Source organism: Ursus americanus, chromosome 29 (assembly GCF_024610735.1).
Source record: "Ursus americanus isolate L20-20 chromosome 29, mUrsAme1.1.p, whole genome shotgun sequence".
Lineage (NCBI taxonomy): Eukaryota > Metazoa > Chordata > Mammalia > Carnivora > Ursidae > Ursus > Ursus americanus.
In genome coordinates, this window is record NC_142155.1 from 12987347 (window position 1) to 13003822 (window position 16476).

A 16476-nucleotide genomic window follows, 5' to 3' on the forward strand; every position below is an offset into this window, starting at 1 on the left:
GTTGTCTCCATAAATTGTTTAAACTGATTTTTGATTTCCTGGTTTATCGAGTCATTCCTGAGCAGGATGGTTCTTAGTCTCCAAGTGTTTGAGTTTCTTCCAAATTTTTCCTTGTGGTTGAGTTCCAATTTCAGAGCGTTGTAGTCTGAGAATATGTAGGGAATAATTTCAGTGTTTTGGTATCAGTTGAGACCTGTTTTGCGACCCAGAACATGGTCTATTCTTGAGAATGCTCCATGGGCATTAGAATAGAATGAGTATTCTTTGGTTCTGGGGTGTAGTGTTCTATATATATCTGTGAGGTCCAACTCGTCGAGTATGGCATTCAAAGCTCTCGTTTCTTTGCTGATTTCTTGCTTGGGTGATCTGTCTATTGCTGATAGTGGAGTGTTGAGGTCTCTTACTATTAGTGTATTTTTATCTATATGTCTCTTTATCGTGGTTAAGAGTTGGCTTGTGTATCTTGCTGCTCCCCTTTTGGGGGCATATATATTTATAATTCTCATATCCACTGTTGGATACATCCTTTAAGAATAATATAGTGCCTTCTGTGTCTCTAACTGTAATCTTTACTTTAAAATTCAGTCTGTCTGATATGAGAATTGCTATTCCAGCTTTCTTTTGAGGTCCATTGGTGTAAAAGATGGTATTCCATCCCTTTACTTTCAGTCTGAATGTGTCTTTAGGTTCAAAATGCGTGTCTTGTAGACAGCAAATGGATGGGTCATGTCTTTTTATCCAATCTGCAACCCTGTGGTGTTTTATGGGAGCATTTAGGCCATTTACATTGAGACCGATTATTGAGAGATATGATTTTAATGATGCCATGTTGCCAGTAAAGTCTTTGTTTCTATCCATTGTGACTTTCTCTTCTGTATCACTCTTGGGGCCTTTTTACTTTTGTAGAACCCCCCTTAATATCTCCTGTAGGGCTGGTTTCGTGGTTATGAAATTGGTCATCGACTGGCGATTCTGGAAAGTCTTTATTTCTCCATCCATTCTGAATGACAGCCTTGCTGGATAGAAGAACCTTGGCTGCATGTTTTTCTCTGAAAGAGTTTTAAAAATGGCCCCCCAACCCTTTCTTTCATTCCAGGTCTGTGTAGACATGTCTGACGTAATTCTGATAGCTTTGCCTTGGTACGTGAGAAATTTCTTTGCCCTGGCCGCTTTCAGTACTGTATCCTTGGATCTAATATTTGCGATTTGCACTATGACGTGACATGTTGTAGGTTTGTTGTGGTTGAGCTTGGGAGGGGTCCTCTCTGCCTCTTGGACACGAATGTTTGTTTCCCTTGTTAGATTAGGGAAGTTTTCAGTTATACTTTGTTCAAATATCTCTTCTAGACCTCTGTTTTTCTCCACCCCCTCAGGGATGCCGATGATTCTGACATTGGAACGTTTCATTGAGTCAGTAATCTCCTGTAACCTACATTCCTGAGCGTGGATTTTTTTGAGTCCAGATTCTATTTTAGCTTTTTCTTCTACTAACCCATCCTCCAGTTTGCTGATACGTTCTTCTGCCTTATTCACCCTGGCCGTCAGAGCCTCTAGTTTTGGCTGCATTTGGCTCATAGAATTTTTAATTTCTGCCAGATTCACTCTCATTTCTGCCCTTAGAGATTCTATATTCTCATTAACATTTTCGTTAATACTTTTTTCAAGTCTATACATCATCTTGACCATTGTTACTCTGAATTCCATTTCTGATAATTTGGTTATATCCATATCCATTAGTGGATATACACCTAGAGATGCCATAGACTCATTGTCTTTTCTTTGCTGGGGAGGATTTCTCCTTCTCGTCATTCTGATGAGGAGAGGTTGCGGGGTTGTCCAGAGCCCAAATTATTGACCGGGACCCAGGCCGTGCACCCTTGTTTTATAGGGATCTTAGGGATGTGGGCTTCTTGATTTTTTTCAGCCTGCCTTCTGGGGGAGGGGCCTGCCGCGCTGATACTCAGGCAATCCTGTTTGGGTAGAGTCTCCGTGTCCCCTGAGAGGGGGGATGGGGATGGGCACCCTGTGAGCCGGTGTTTCCAGGCTTTTGTTCTCTGGTGGCTTTCCCTGGTGGTTTGCTGTGCCTCTTCTGAGTGTCAGAGCAGCAGTGGCCGAATGTCAGGCTCTGTCTCAGAACAGAGGGATCGCGGACCGTTCTCCACTGATGTTCTGGCCACTTTAACTCTGTTACTGTTGGTGCTGCTCAACCCTGCAGCGTCCCGGGATGTGCGCCCCACACCCGGCGTCCCAGCCCTCACTTCCAGGGCCGGTGCGTCTCTGTCCTTTGTGTTTCTAACACTGCCAGCCACCAGCCACCAGCTGCCCCCGCGCGCTTCCAGAACTCCGTCTCAGTGTGGTTCCAGTGAGCATACCCGAGCTCCGGTTTTCAGTCTGGTTGCGTGCGTTCCCCGGCTCACGGTCTCAGTCTCTTCTCTCGTGGGTGCTGGTCCGTGAGTCTGCCTGCTCCCCTGTGCAGGTGGCCCGCCAGCCGCCCCTCGCGGGCTCCGGGAGCTCCCGGTCTCAGTCTGGATCCAGTGAGCGCACCGGGATTCCCGTGTTCCGCAAGATGCCTGGTGGTGCGTGCTCCCGGCTTACTGGTCTTAGTCTGCTGTTTCGTGGGTGCCGGTCCGCGAGCCCCGCCCGCTCCCCCGTGCAGGTGGCTACCGCTTCCCGGCGCCCGATCGCGGCGGCTCCCTCCCCCTTCCGTTTATCTTCCAATATCTGTGCGCGGTTTCATGGCTCCCCGCTTCATACCTCAATACTCAGCGCTGGAGATGTTCATTTGTAGAGATCCAGATGTATCTTCCTGTATCTCAGGCTGATTCCGTGGGTGTTCAGGCTGGTCTGGTACCTATCCAGCTCGACTCAGGGGACCAGCTGAAAAAGGGGTCCCCTTCTCCTCCGCCATCTTAACTCTCTCCAGATCTTTGCTTCTACCCACAAGATGCCGCTAGTACGCCAACACGCTCCCCACCTCCTGGGGCCCATTGCCAAATCCCCACGGGGGACAAAGTCATCCCTGAGTGAAAGCTACTGGTCTAAGGTGAGAATGTCAAATAAAATTGAGGAGAGTTGTATGCTTTTGGGATGGGCTGAGCATTTCTAAATGTCATCTTGAAGAATAGGAGAGGAAATTTTACATGTATGACCCACTACATCTCTGTTCTGTGGAATTTTATCTGAAATGTTCTTTAATATTCTGTAGTATTTGTTCTTTTTCTTCCAGCCCTTTGGGTCTTAAATGACTCTGTAGTTTCTTTTGGTCTGTACTTTGGGAGGCTGTGGTCTATGAAACGTATCAAGGGCATAGTGTTTCCCAAAATGTGGAAAGAGGAGGGTTTCATAAACTAAGCTCTTCTGACCCTGCATACCTTGGAGGCAAGACAGGGTATAAAAGCCAAATGCACTAATAGTACTTGAATGATGTTGTATATTTTATGCATATTTTTATGCTTAAAATAGTAATGTTAATATTTTCTTATTGCCATAAGATTTGGTTAAACAAAAGAACCTTGCGGGGTAAGAGGTTCTAAGTGTCAGTGAATCTTTGGCTTTAAATGACCTGCATTCTTTCTTCTTTTAACTTTTTTCTGACATTGGGGTCTTGTTTAATTTTAGAGTTTAACTTCTAAGTAATTCTCAATGGGTACATTAATACCTTATGGCATTATTTTGGAAATTGGAAGGGAGCTTATGTAGGGGTAGGTGAATTATCCTTTGTTTCAAAAAATCTTCCAAGATTCAAAAATCTTTTTAAAATTCCGTTTTGTGCATAAGCAGTAACTAAAGAAACTATTAGGAGCTGAAGTTTTGATGATGTACATATCTGTTTGGATACTTGAATCATCGATGAAAAAATTTCCAGTTATTGCACAGAAATATCCCCAGTGCTTTGCCTTTCCCATGTGGTAGAAGACTGTTCCTTTTTTTTTTTTTTTTTTTGGTATATCTATGGGTATTTTATTTTTTAGACAAAGATTGCATGTGTTAAAACTATTAGTTGTAATTTGTTCTTTGCCTCCCCCCCCATAAGTACTTCATGGGTATCTATATATACCAGTTTATACAGATTCCATTGTTTTTAATGTCTATACAGTTTCTCCTCAGGCATTTAGATTGTTTCTAGTTATTACTGTTTTTTAAATTTTTTTGAACAGCACTGCACTGAATATTGTCGGGTAAGGAGCTCTTGAGTGAAAAATCAATAAACATTATTTGTTGTTGGCTGGCATTTATGGCGATAAGTGTTAGCAAATGCACAGCTTCTTAAATCCCTGACATTCTGCAATAAGGTGAGCTTTCCCAAAGTACAGGTGCTTCAGCAGAGGTACTTTTACGTTCTTTTGTTCTCCCTTCTTATAAGGCAAAGAGAATGGCCTTGCAGATTGGTAAACACTATGGACATGGGTACCAGGTAGTATGAACTTAGATACAAGGTGTTCATGAGGTACTTGGACATTCCGGTTACTGAACACCTAGAGACTTTGGGCCCCTTTAGTCCTGTGAGTAATAGAGATGGGGTGCAGCTCCTCCTATTGTATGGGAAGGGGAGGCCCCATTTTGGTAGCTTGTTGTCATGCAACCCAGTAAGAGCTCTTGTGGTCATTCATTAGACAGTACTACTTGTCTTTAAAACTTATCTGCCTACTGTTATCTATCCTGATTTGTGTGACTCTTTTTAGGGTAGATTCCAACAAAGAATGTCTAGATCATAGACAATTTTTCTTACTATTACTATGTAGGTGGTGACTTTTCCTCTACATTTGCCACTAATAATATGTTTTAAATTTTGCCACTTAGGTAAATGAAAGGTTACTCTAATAATGGATTTTCATGTTTTATCAGTAAAACCTAGCAATTGGGTAAAGTCTTCATTGTTGGTCTTTTTCAAAAAGTTTCCTAGCTCTTGCCTATATGTTTTTCAGATAATTTTTGTAATCAGGATGTCAAAATACTCTACCTCTTAGTATATTGGGATTTGGATTGGCAGTATGTATAGTTTTTACAGATTAATTTGGAGGGATTTGGTATTTACAGTCTTTTCATGTGGGAACTTGTGACTTTCCATTTATTTAGATTTTTTAATATTCTATAATTAAGTTAGTTTTCTTTATATAGTTAACAATTTTTATTTAGCCTATTAAGTTTTTTTTTTAGTCTTTATTGCTGCTGGAAAAATACTGTTTTTATTGTACTTTGTTTATCAAGGTTTTGCTTTTGTAGTGCTAAATTTGGATTTTCCACATTTTTGTTCTTTTTGGAATTTGTCAGTAAGAAATTCATAGATGTTCCTTGCTAGAGATGTTTGTAGGTGAAAAAAAAAGAAAAACCCAATTATTTGAGGAGATTTAAATGTTGATATCCTTCCTTAAGTGCCAGTGTAGTGGGATGTGGATACTGACTTGAGCTCTAAAAGTGTTTATAGGAAAGAAATGATCTGGATACTAATTTGAGTCTTACTGCTTAATAGCAATAGTCACTTAGACTCTCCAGTTTTAATTTTTCATATGCATAAAGTTTAGGTCATTTGATAAAAAGGCTTGCCATTATAACCTGAGTTCTAATTCATTAGTGTACAGATTTTTTTCTATTTGAAAAGATTAATTTGAATTATATTTTCTAAGTTAAATTACTAATCGAAAGAATACTTGTGTGGGATAGATGCAAAGAAGTTTAGGTTGACTGTTTTTTTAGGTATTTTTTAAAAATATATTGTGCTCAAATATTTTCTTTCTAAACTACAAATCATATCTCACTCTCTGTATAGAAATTCATCATTATTTTCTTTTGCCCTTAGGACGAAGTCCAAAATACTTAGCATGACTCATGAGTCCCTTAAACCTGTGTTCTTCCCTCCCTTGCTCCACAAGCTTTTTCTTACCTTTCCAACAGCTCTAATGAATCTATATTTAGCTTCTTGCAGTTTTTTTCAAACTTTCCTATGTGTTTCTTCTTTCTTCCATCCTTCCTATTGTTTTTTCTCCTTTTCTCTGAGAACGACCTTTCTTCCTTCGTTTTTCAGTTTAGAGTCATTTTGGGAAGCCATCCCTGATCTTCAGGCTGAGTTAGGTGCCTCCTGGTTATGTGTTTCTCTAGAACTATATTGTCATCTTATCTCAGCATTTACCTGTTGAAATTTGTGTGCTTAATCTCTTTCTCAATTATTGAGGGCACAGATCATACTTGGTTCGGTTGATGATACATTTATAAGTGACATTCAGTCATATTAAAACTTAATCATAATTGTTAAACAAATGGATGTTTCATTAATATTTCTATTGTTTCCTTTTTATCCTAGGACTGGGCCAATGCTAATGTCAGCAGACAGATCGAGGACACTGTGTTATATGGTTACTACAGTAAGTATTTCAGTTTCATTTCCTATCTGGGCTGTTAACCAAGATGGAGAATTAAGCTATATATAAACATTTAATTTAATTTTGATATCACATTTGTGATTACTGTTTCAACACCAGGAGTAAGAAATACAACATTCATTTTCATAATCTGGAAACTTTTAACCTACTTTGCTTCATTTAGGTTCACTTGTAATATGTTTTCTTGGAGTTGAAGTCAAGTTACTTTAAATCTCAAGTGTCTTCCTTTGTTAACATTACCAGTTTCCTACTTGCACTCTTGATTTTAAAAATCTCAGTTTTCTAGACATTTTTTCTAAGTATTGACACTAGTAAAGGGTACTCCGGGGGCGTTGGTAACATCAACTTTATTGTACTATACAGAGCCAATTTAAGGGCTTCTGGTTGATAGGGCTTCCCTCTCTCTTCCTTCCTCAATGTTCAATTATAAAAGCTTTATAATAAGCACCTTAGTGTTTCCCGGATTTTCTCTTTGCATATGTATAAGACTTGTGTTTTTATAAAAATGTTTAAGTGCTGGGGCACCTGGGTGGCTCAGTTGGTTAAGTATCAGACTCTTTTTTTTTTTTTTTAAAGATTTTATTTATTTATTTGACAGAGATAGAGACAGCCAGCGAGAGAGGGAACACAAGCAGGGGGAGTGGGAGAGGAAGAAGCAGGCTCATAGTGGAGGAGCCTGACGTGGGGCTCGATCCCGTAACACCGGGATCACGCCCTGAGCCGAAGGCAGACGCCTTAACCGCTGTGCCACCCAGGCGCCCCAAGTATCAGACTCTTGATTTTGGCTCAAGTCATGATTTCAGGGTCCTGGCATTCATTCTTGTCAGGCTACACATTCAGCAGGGAGTCTGCTTGGATTCTCTCTCTCTCTCTCTCTCTCCCTTTGCACTCCGCTCCCTGCTCGCAGGTGTGTGTCCATGCATTTTCTCTCTCACTCTCTGAAATAAAAATAAGCAAGTCTTTAAGGCGCCTGGATGGCTCAGTCAGTTAAGCATCTGCTTTTGGCTCAGGTCTTGATCTTAGGGCCCTGGGATCTAGTCCCACATCCCCATCCTGTTTCCTCCTCAGCGGGGAGCCTGCTTCTCCCACTCCATCTGACCGTCCCCCCTGCTTGTGCACGCGCTATCTCTCTCGCTCACTCTGTCTCTCAAATAAATAAGATCTTAAAAAAAAAAATGTGTAAGTGCTTGAGTTAAGAAAGGGATATCTTTTTTTTCAGTGATTAATCAAGATGTTGAATAAGATTTCAGTAGGACGCTAAATTGGAAACTGAAAAACCAGCTTGCAGAAGTTTCTTTTGATGGGATAATTTTTTCAAGGGTTTCACTGAATTTTAATTTCGCTGCTTTGGCTCTACTTTTGCCTTTTCTCCTAATCTGAAATCTAAAGACCCATGAAATTCTATCCGTTTGGTGTGTATTTTAGAAATGTTTTTGTGGTGTTTTAATATAGGATTCATTATTTTAAAATATAAATTTGACCTTTTAAGTTAAAACCTTTGAAATGGTGCCATATTAAGCAGAATGTTGCCTTTCAATACAAATTTTGGGAGGATATAAATCGCTTCAAAAACAATTTTGGGGGGCGCCTGGGTGGCACAGCGGTTAAGCATCTGCCTTCGGCTCAGGGCGTGATCCCGGCGTTGTGGGATCGAGCCCCACGTCAGGCTCCTCCACTATGAGCCTGCTTCTTCCTCTCTCACTCCCCCTGCTTGTGTTCCCTCTCTCGCTGGCTGTCTCTATCTCTGTCTAATAAATAAATAAAATCTTTAAAAAAGAAAACAAAAAAAACAAAAAAAAACAATTTTGGGGGAAGGGAGCCTCTCTCCTATGTGACACTGAAGTGTATTTGTGCTGTAGAACACGTGACAAGATAAAGCAGCTTTTATCTTGGTGCAGTCCAGGTCCATGAGCCATATCTTATCATTGAACCCAGGGGCTACTGGATTAATCCCCTAACCAAGGTTACAAAGACTTCTAAACAGGAATGTTAATTCATGCAGCCCTTCCAGGTGTTTCATGGAGAGAATTAAGTCTACCAAAATGATTTTAGTGAGTATTTTTCCAATTCTCCTAAGGATGGTATGTCCCTAGTATTTTAAGTGAATGGAGGTAACGTTAATCATTGCAACGGGAGATGACTTAGGAATTTAGGGCTTGATTTTCTGCAGAACTTGAGTTGTAGTTAGAAATATAACTACCTTGGGATAGGATAGTTGAGATACTAATTTAGGGAAGGAATTTGCCTAAGAAGCCAAATAATGATAGAAGATTTCTTGATGACTATGGATTCAAAGCAAGATTTATTCAATAATATTAATGGTTGTTGTCATAAAAGGATTCATATCCACTTTAGCTGTGGCTAATTGGCCTTTGACTTTGACTTAGTTGGTGACCTACAGCAAGGAGTCTAAAAGGATTGCATACGTTCTGAAATAGTTACTGTCGTCAAGCCCAGCTGTTTCACCAAAAATTCTAGGTATTATCTAACTGCCGGTTAGTTGTCTCCTCCTGGGTCCTGAGGACAGCACAGATTCAAGTAATTCAAAGCGCTGTTTTTGTACATCTTCTGTGTGAGATTCTATAGTTCACTAGTCTCTCCTAACATATCAACACATTTTCATTGTGTAACCTTGCCAAGAAATGTAGGAGACTTTCACATTCAACGTTATACTTAATTTTCATGAATGTCATTTTTTGGGAAGTATTTTCTACATTTTACAGATGGAGAAAATTAATATTTAGAGATATTAAAGATCACCTTGTTAGCGAGTGGCATAGCCTAAAGTGGATTTTATTTCCTAAGCTGGAGCTTTGTGGCATTAAGTGAGCTGCCTTTTAATAAATGGTTCTGGAGATGTTTCCTGTGAGAATGCTTAGCAGCACTGAACCCCCAGGGCAGCTCTCAAAATCATCTGGGACCTTTTAAATAATACGGAATACTAGATTATATCCAGAGAGATTCTGATTTCTGTTAATGAATCCCCTATTCCGTTAGTGTCACCACTTCTCTATCAGAAACGTGTTTATGTATTGGAAAGATGTAAGGCTTAAGGTGGTGGATTCAAGTTTTCCAAAAATCCTAATTTTCTTTGGAAAGCTTACGTTTTATCATTGGCAGCAAATGCCGTCACTTTTTTTCTTTGAAGTGACAAGGTCACTTTATTCATTTTTGAAAAAGTCCATCTAATACTCAAGCCTAGATAATTACTGCTTGTCTGTCAGTTGTCCTTTCAAGTAAAAAATGGTATTTGTTCTTTGAAAGAAAGTGACTTAAGTGTAGCTCATAAGTAAAATAGCACAGTGCTTCTCACAAGTGCAATTTATGTGTACTTCCCTTCTCCAGAATATTAAAAAGATGTGTACTCAAAGGTAGATATCTAATGGAGTTATTACTGCTTCAAAAGGGACTTTTCTAAATGAAAGTGCTCCCCACTGGTGAGTGCTTGGTGGTGAAAAACTTAATAATTGCTAGTGGAAAGGCTAAGAACATTTTGGTATTAACGTGAAAATAATTTTCATGTTTTGGGTACCCTGAAATGATCCCTGTGAATCCTAGGGTCTGGAAGCCACATTTTTGAGATCTTTCTGTTATATTCATGGAACTTTGAGTGGTTTTTTTTTTTTTTTTCCTGGACAGTTTGTAGAAGTCAGGCAAACTACTGCTTCTGCCTGCTGTTTCTCCACTAGCTCTTAATTGGTTATTAACAGTCTGGTTACCTGAAACTGACTTCATAGGAAATACAGGTTCCTGGAACTTGTTGAAGGATGAGAGAGTAAAGTTGTTTAATTTTGCCCTTTTGTCCTATATTCATAGGGACCCTGTACCTAGGAGAGACCCCCTCATTTGAGGATGTTGTATGCATCCTAAAACATTTCAGTCCTTTTGTCCTTTTTGAATGTTTTTATTTGTTTCTTTGTTTGTATCTTTAAACTTCTTTGATATTTTCTTTTAAAAAGCTACTCTTGTCTGACTTTTTTCTTCTCAGTTCTGTTTTAATCCTATGTTGGAACCTATTCAAGATTATATTATATATTGTGTTTAACCTTTAATCTGAGTCCTATTTTTATGTCTTAGCTACCTGTTGCCAGCAATGTCAGTTCCTTGTCGCAGGGACCTTTTCATAGGGCACTTCACAACATGGCAGCTGAGGTCTCTCAGAGCGAGCAAGATGGAAGTCTTTTAATAATCTTAGGAGTCACATTCTTTTCATAAACAGTGAGCCAGTGATCTAGCCCACACTCCAGGGAAGGGGGTTGCACAAGGGTATGGGGATCATCAGGAGCCATTTTAGAGGCTAACTATATAGCAGTCTTGCAAGTATTGACAATTTTGATGTTTCTTCAACATATAATACTTTTATACTTGCAAGATGTCTATTAAGCATGCAAGGTATGAAGTTTGAAGTCCCTTGTGTGCCTTTCCCTGATGCCATCTCTTCTCCAACCCCCTTAGAAGTAACCACTATTTTAATTTAGTCTGTGTTAATCCGTTGCTTTTGCCTTATAGTTCTACCAGGCTGTATCTTTAGTTTTACATTTTTTTTGAACTTTATATGAAATCACTTGCTTGTTTTCATTCAGCCATATGTTTCTGAGATTCTTACATGTTCTTGCATAAAATGTAGCTTATTTTTATTGTGTATGAATATAACACATGTTAATAAGTCTGGACATTTGGAGTTTTTGCTATTAAAAATTGTGCATTGAATATGTTTGTACATGTTTCCTGTTGCATATAGCAAAATACATATATAGAGTCGGTGGACCATGAGTTATGTGCATCTTCAACATTCTAAATAATGACAAATTATTTTTCTAAGTGTTTATAACACTTCAACTCCCATTGAAAGGATATAAACCTTCCATTTGCTCTGTATCTTAAACTTGGTGTTTTTGGGTTTTTGTTTGTATTTGCTGTTGTGTTGCTTTAGAACTTTATATACATATAAAAGCGAGTGGTGGGCCAGATTTGGCCTGCAGGCTGTAGTTTTCTGGCACCTGTCCCAATCTATCATAGTTATATAGCAAATAAAAATAAAAACACTGTGTTTACAATCAGTGACCAGAAGAAAATATTCCAAAGGTTAAATTAGGTTGTATTTAGGAAGTTGAATGTGTCATTTTTATTTTGTGTATATTTTTGTATTTTACAAAAATTCCCAAATGAGTACATACTACCTCCAAAATGAAGGGGAGAAAAAGAACATTTGAAGGTGTTCATGCATTATCTGAGCCCTTGGAATAATGGAACACACAATGTTCCATTAATTTCAGGTGTTCTATATGCCAAATTTTGATATTGCTATGTGTTTTTGCCAGTCTGGCAAGTGTGAAATAATAGTTCCTTAATCTGCATTTCTCTTATTTGAGAATAAAATTGCATGTTTTTAAAAAATTTATTGGCTTTTTCAACTTTCTGCTTGAATTACCTTTTTTTAGTTGGGCTGTTTTATGTTTTTCTTAAGAAATTTTGTACTCTGAGTATTTCACACAGTGATTCTAAATATTTTATTTTTTCCGCCCGAATTCTTTTTTTTTTTTTTAAAGATTTTATTTATTTATTTGACAGAGAGAGAGACAGCCAGCGAGAGAGGGAACACAAGCAGGGGAAGTGGGAGAGGAAGAAGCAGGCTTCCAGCGGAGCATGGAGCCCGATGGGGGGGGAGGGGCTTGATCCCAGGGACCTGGGATCACGCCCTGAGCCACCCACGCGCCCCTCCCCCACTGAATTCTTAAGAGTAGGGACTTCTGAGCTTTGATTTAGCCATATTCATGAGCCCTAGAATGATGCCTGGAATATACTAATTAGATATTCGTTGAATTGAATACACTTTATCAGGGGAGATAGTCATGTGAAGTTTTTTTTTAATAATTATTTCAAGTAATGTATTACATGGATAGATTATTCTTCAGCCAACTTTGCATTCCTAGTATAAACCTTGACTAGTCATGATGGTGGCTTTTTTGGTTTTTAAATCTCTTGCTGGATTTGATTTGCTGTTATCTTATATGGGATTGTTTTAAAAATTGACTCAGAGGTAAGACTGGTATGTAATTTTCCTTTATCTTACTATTCTTGTCAGGTTTGTGTGTGAAGACCCTGCTAGTTTCATAAAATGAACTGAGAAGTGTTTTTTATTTTTTAATTTTTTTTTTTAAGAGAATGCTGTGGATCAGTGAGCATTACATGGATCTCTTTATCCCGTAATTTGTACATATGTCTGATAAGGGATAGAAGTGAGCATGGCAGTTTGTACAGTTAGTCCTAATGAACTAGCCACAAAACTGTTTCTTATAGCTGAGTTCTGCTGGTTAGATTTTTCAGTAGCCATATGAATTCAATAGCCAACTATTACTATAGTTAACCATGTGGGCTGGAGTGATTGATGCTGGTTATTAAGGGAAATAGAGTTGCTGCTACACCTTGAACCCAGGAGATTCTGTGGCATCTCATGATGCTACTATGTTTAATAGTAAAAGTTAATTGAGATCTATTAACACTCATGGCTCACAGGCAGGACCACCAAGGGCTCAGGAGAATTCAGGAGAGAATGTTCGGTTTTCCCCATTTCTCATATCAGATTCTGTTTCAGGAATTAACACCTGGCAGCTGTTAACAGACTGGAAATACAGGGCTTAAACAGTATAGTGGTTTTTAAATCTCACGTAAAATAAGTCTAGAATTGGGCTATCCAAGGGTTCGGATGGCGGCATTATGGCATCATGACGATCTTAAACTTGTGTTTGGTTTTGTTTTGTTTTCCTCTGCTCTCCATCCTTCGTACATGATTGCCATGTTAAGGTCACCAGAGTCCAAAATGGCTAGAGTTTAAGCTATCATATATCCATTTCAGGAAGGAAGCAGGAGGAAAGGGGAAGGACAAAAAGGGGAATGCCAGCTGAAATGAAAATGGGTATTTGAATGTGCAGCTAGCAATCTTGACCCCAAATATCTTCAGCTGGGTAAATGGGATAATTTTAGAAGGCTTTTAGAATTCTCAGAATATCTTTATACTTTGACCCTCTAAAAAAAAAATCTTTGTAACGACTAATTATACTATCACAATATTGACTAAGTTATTCTTTGTCTTGGTGTTTTCATCAGTAGCTGGGAGGAATAAAGAATGTCTAAAAAAAAAATCCCAAAGCCTAATTTATCTAAGTTGACTTTCATGTGTGTTATAATTTAATGATATACAGTTTTTAAAAGGTAGATTGTTTGTTTTGTGTGTATGGAAAGGTCATAGCAGTGACCACATATTCTTTGCCACAATTTTTGTCTGTGTCCTTTTAAGATGGCTGTCTGTTCACTTGTTTTTGCTAGTTCTTGCTAAATGGTTTTAAAAAAAGAACTTTGTTTTATGAGTTTAATTTTTGCCAATTTTTGTGGACATGAGGTTTTAAAATTTGTTCTTAATATGTTTTCTTTGATGTTAGTGGGACTATTAAACCAAATAGTCTGTTTATCTTTCACTTGCTAGTAGTAGTCTTTTAACAAAAACATTTACAAGTAAAAGCATACTTTATACAGATGCCAGGATATGAGAGTGTCCTCACGGTTGGAGTTAAGTATAATTTTTCTTTGAAAATAGCTACCAATTTGAAGTAGAGCTGAAAAAGAAGCAATTTCTCGGTTGCGTGATAGTGGTAGCAGCAGCATTTTTTTTTCATTTACAGATATATAAACTGATCCAAAACACCGAAGTGTTAATTAATTAATTAATGTTTTTTTATAGATTAACATTTATGGGCTAAAGGAAGAGATCTTTATTTATTTATTTATTTTTAAAAGATTTTATTTATTTGAGAGAGCGTGTGTACAAGCAGGGGGAGCAGCAGGCAGAGAGAGAGAAGGAGAAGCAGGTTCCCCGCTGAGCAAGGAGCCGGATGCGGGACAACGGAGAGATCTTTATGAAAAAAGAACAGTCAGATTACCAGAAGATAGTTTATTTGGAGTGTGGTGTTAGCAAAACAAAGATTTAGAGCAGTTGTTCTACACCTATTTTGAGTCACAAACTGCTGAGCGGATATTATAGACTCTTTTCAGAATTGTGTTCCCTGCTTCTTTCCCCCAGGTGTTGATTGCTAGAAACTGCCTTTTTCTGGTTACTCCTATCAGTAACATATGAGAGTTTGGGTTGCCGCACATCTTCATGTCTCTTTACAGTCAGTAGCTGCCCCAACCACTTTTTTGACTTGTGTTGTAATAAATTAGTTTTGCCAGTTCTAGAACTTCTATAAGTTCAGTCATAGAAAATGTACTCCTGTGTCTGGGCATATTTTATTTAGCATAAGGTTTGTGTGATTCATCCTCATTTCATGTATCCATGGTTTGTTCTTTTTTATTGCTGTATACTAGTCATTCCTATAAATATAACACCTTTTAGTTTGCTTATCTTTTCACCTGTTGATGGACGCTTGGATCATTTCCAGCTTTTGACTACTGTGAATAATGTTGCTAAGAACATTTTTGTCATGAAAGAGTTAATGCAGGGAGCGCCTGGGTGGTTTAGTTGGTTAAGCATCTGACTCTTTTTTTTTTTTTAAAGATTTTATTTATTTGAGAGTGGGGGGAGTGAGGGGGAGGAGCAGAGGGGAAGGGAGAAGCAGACTCCCGCTAAGCAAGGAGCCGGATGTGGGGCTTGATCCCAGGACCCTGAGGTTGTGACCTGAGCCGAAGGCAGGTGATTAATGGACTGAGCCACCGAGGTGCCCTATGCATCCAACTCTTGATCTCAGCTCAAGTCTTGATCTCAGGAGGGTCGTGAGTTCAAGTCCTGTGCTGGACTCCGCACTGGGCATGGAGCGTACTTTAAAAAAGAAAAAAAAAAAAGAAAAGGGTTAATGCAGGACACCTGAGCTTGTTCACTTACCATATACTTTCAGGTTGTGTGGCTGACCCTTGACTAATTCCTGTGAATCTAGCCCTTGGATGTACCCTATATTACTGATTGATAAGGTGGTTTTGTATAGCTGAGTATGGAACCATGTAGTACCCGCTTGTTGGATTGTTTGTGCAAAACGTAAGATTTTTGGTCAACACTTGCTTTCCTGCTTTGGATCTGTAGTTTTGGTAATCATAACTGGTCATTCAGGCAAATGTGCATATTTTACAAGTTCCCAGTAAAAACCCTGGACAGTAATTCAGGCAGGCTTCTCTGGGCAGAAACCCTTTGCATATGTTGCTACTCTTCATTGTCAGAGGAATAGAATTGTTGGATCATGTGGTATTTGTATGTTTAACTTGGTAAGAAACAGTTTTCTATGGTGTTGTGCCACTTTACACTGCCTCCAGCAAAGTATGGGAATAACGGTGGTTCTGCATTCTTGGCAAAACTTGGTATTGCCAGTTTAATTTTAGCCATTCTTTTGGATATGTGTATCTCATTGTGGGTTTAGTTTACATCTTCTTCATGACTGATGATGAGGAGCACCTTTTAAAGTGTGCTTTTTGGCCATTTTGTTTCTTTGGCCAGTATCTCCTATGGTGAAGTATCTGTCTTCTGTCCACTTTAAAAAATGGATTATTTGTATTTTTTGACTTATAGGAATTAATTTTATACCTTGTTCTGCTAATTAACTATGACATTAACTATGCAGCTTACAAGATCATTGATCACAGAAGTTCCCGAATACCAGGAATGTTTATGAAATAGCCATAGGCTCTTTGGCCAGCTGGGGCCTAGGCCATCAAGTAGTAGACATAAGCAACATGCTGAGAGTGAGGCCAAACATTACTGCATGAGAATTTCTGGGATATTGATATCCACTCAAAGTCTGTTACGCTTAGTTAGGGTTTCTCCTATTCTATACAAATTATTTGATCATTTTAATCATAATATTAGAATGGTATTTAGGGTGATTTATAGTCCTGTCCCTTTTATTTTTAATTTTTAAAAAACTTTTAGAGTACTTATTTTGGTCATATTTTTGAATATATGTTTATTTCCTTTGGCTGTTAGACTTATAATAGGAATATTAATACTAGCTACTGCTGGCCCTTGAACAACACAAATTTGAACTGTGTTAGGCCTACTTAATGTGGATTTTTTAAAATAAATTCCGTATAATACTGTAAATGTATTTCTCTTCCTTAT

The 16476-nt window shown here is 38.5% G+C and overlaps 1 protein-coding gene across 1 annotated transcript in view; it reads left to right on the plus strand.

Moving 5' to 3' along the window:
• Positions 1-16476, plus strand: part of LMBRD1 (LMBR1 domain containing 1) — a 117793-nt gene that overhangs the window by 13415 nt on the left and 87902 nt on the right. The window contains exon 3 of the mRNA XM_045803259.2: positions 6299-6359. Coding sequence (XP_045659215.1) covers positions 6299-6359 — 61 coding nt within the window. The remainder of the gene's footprint in view (positions 1-6298; positions 6360-16476) is intronic.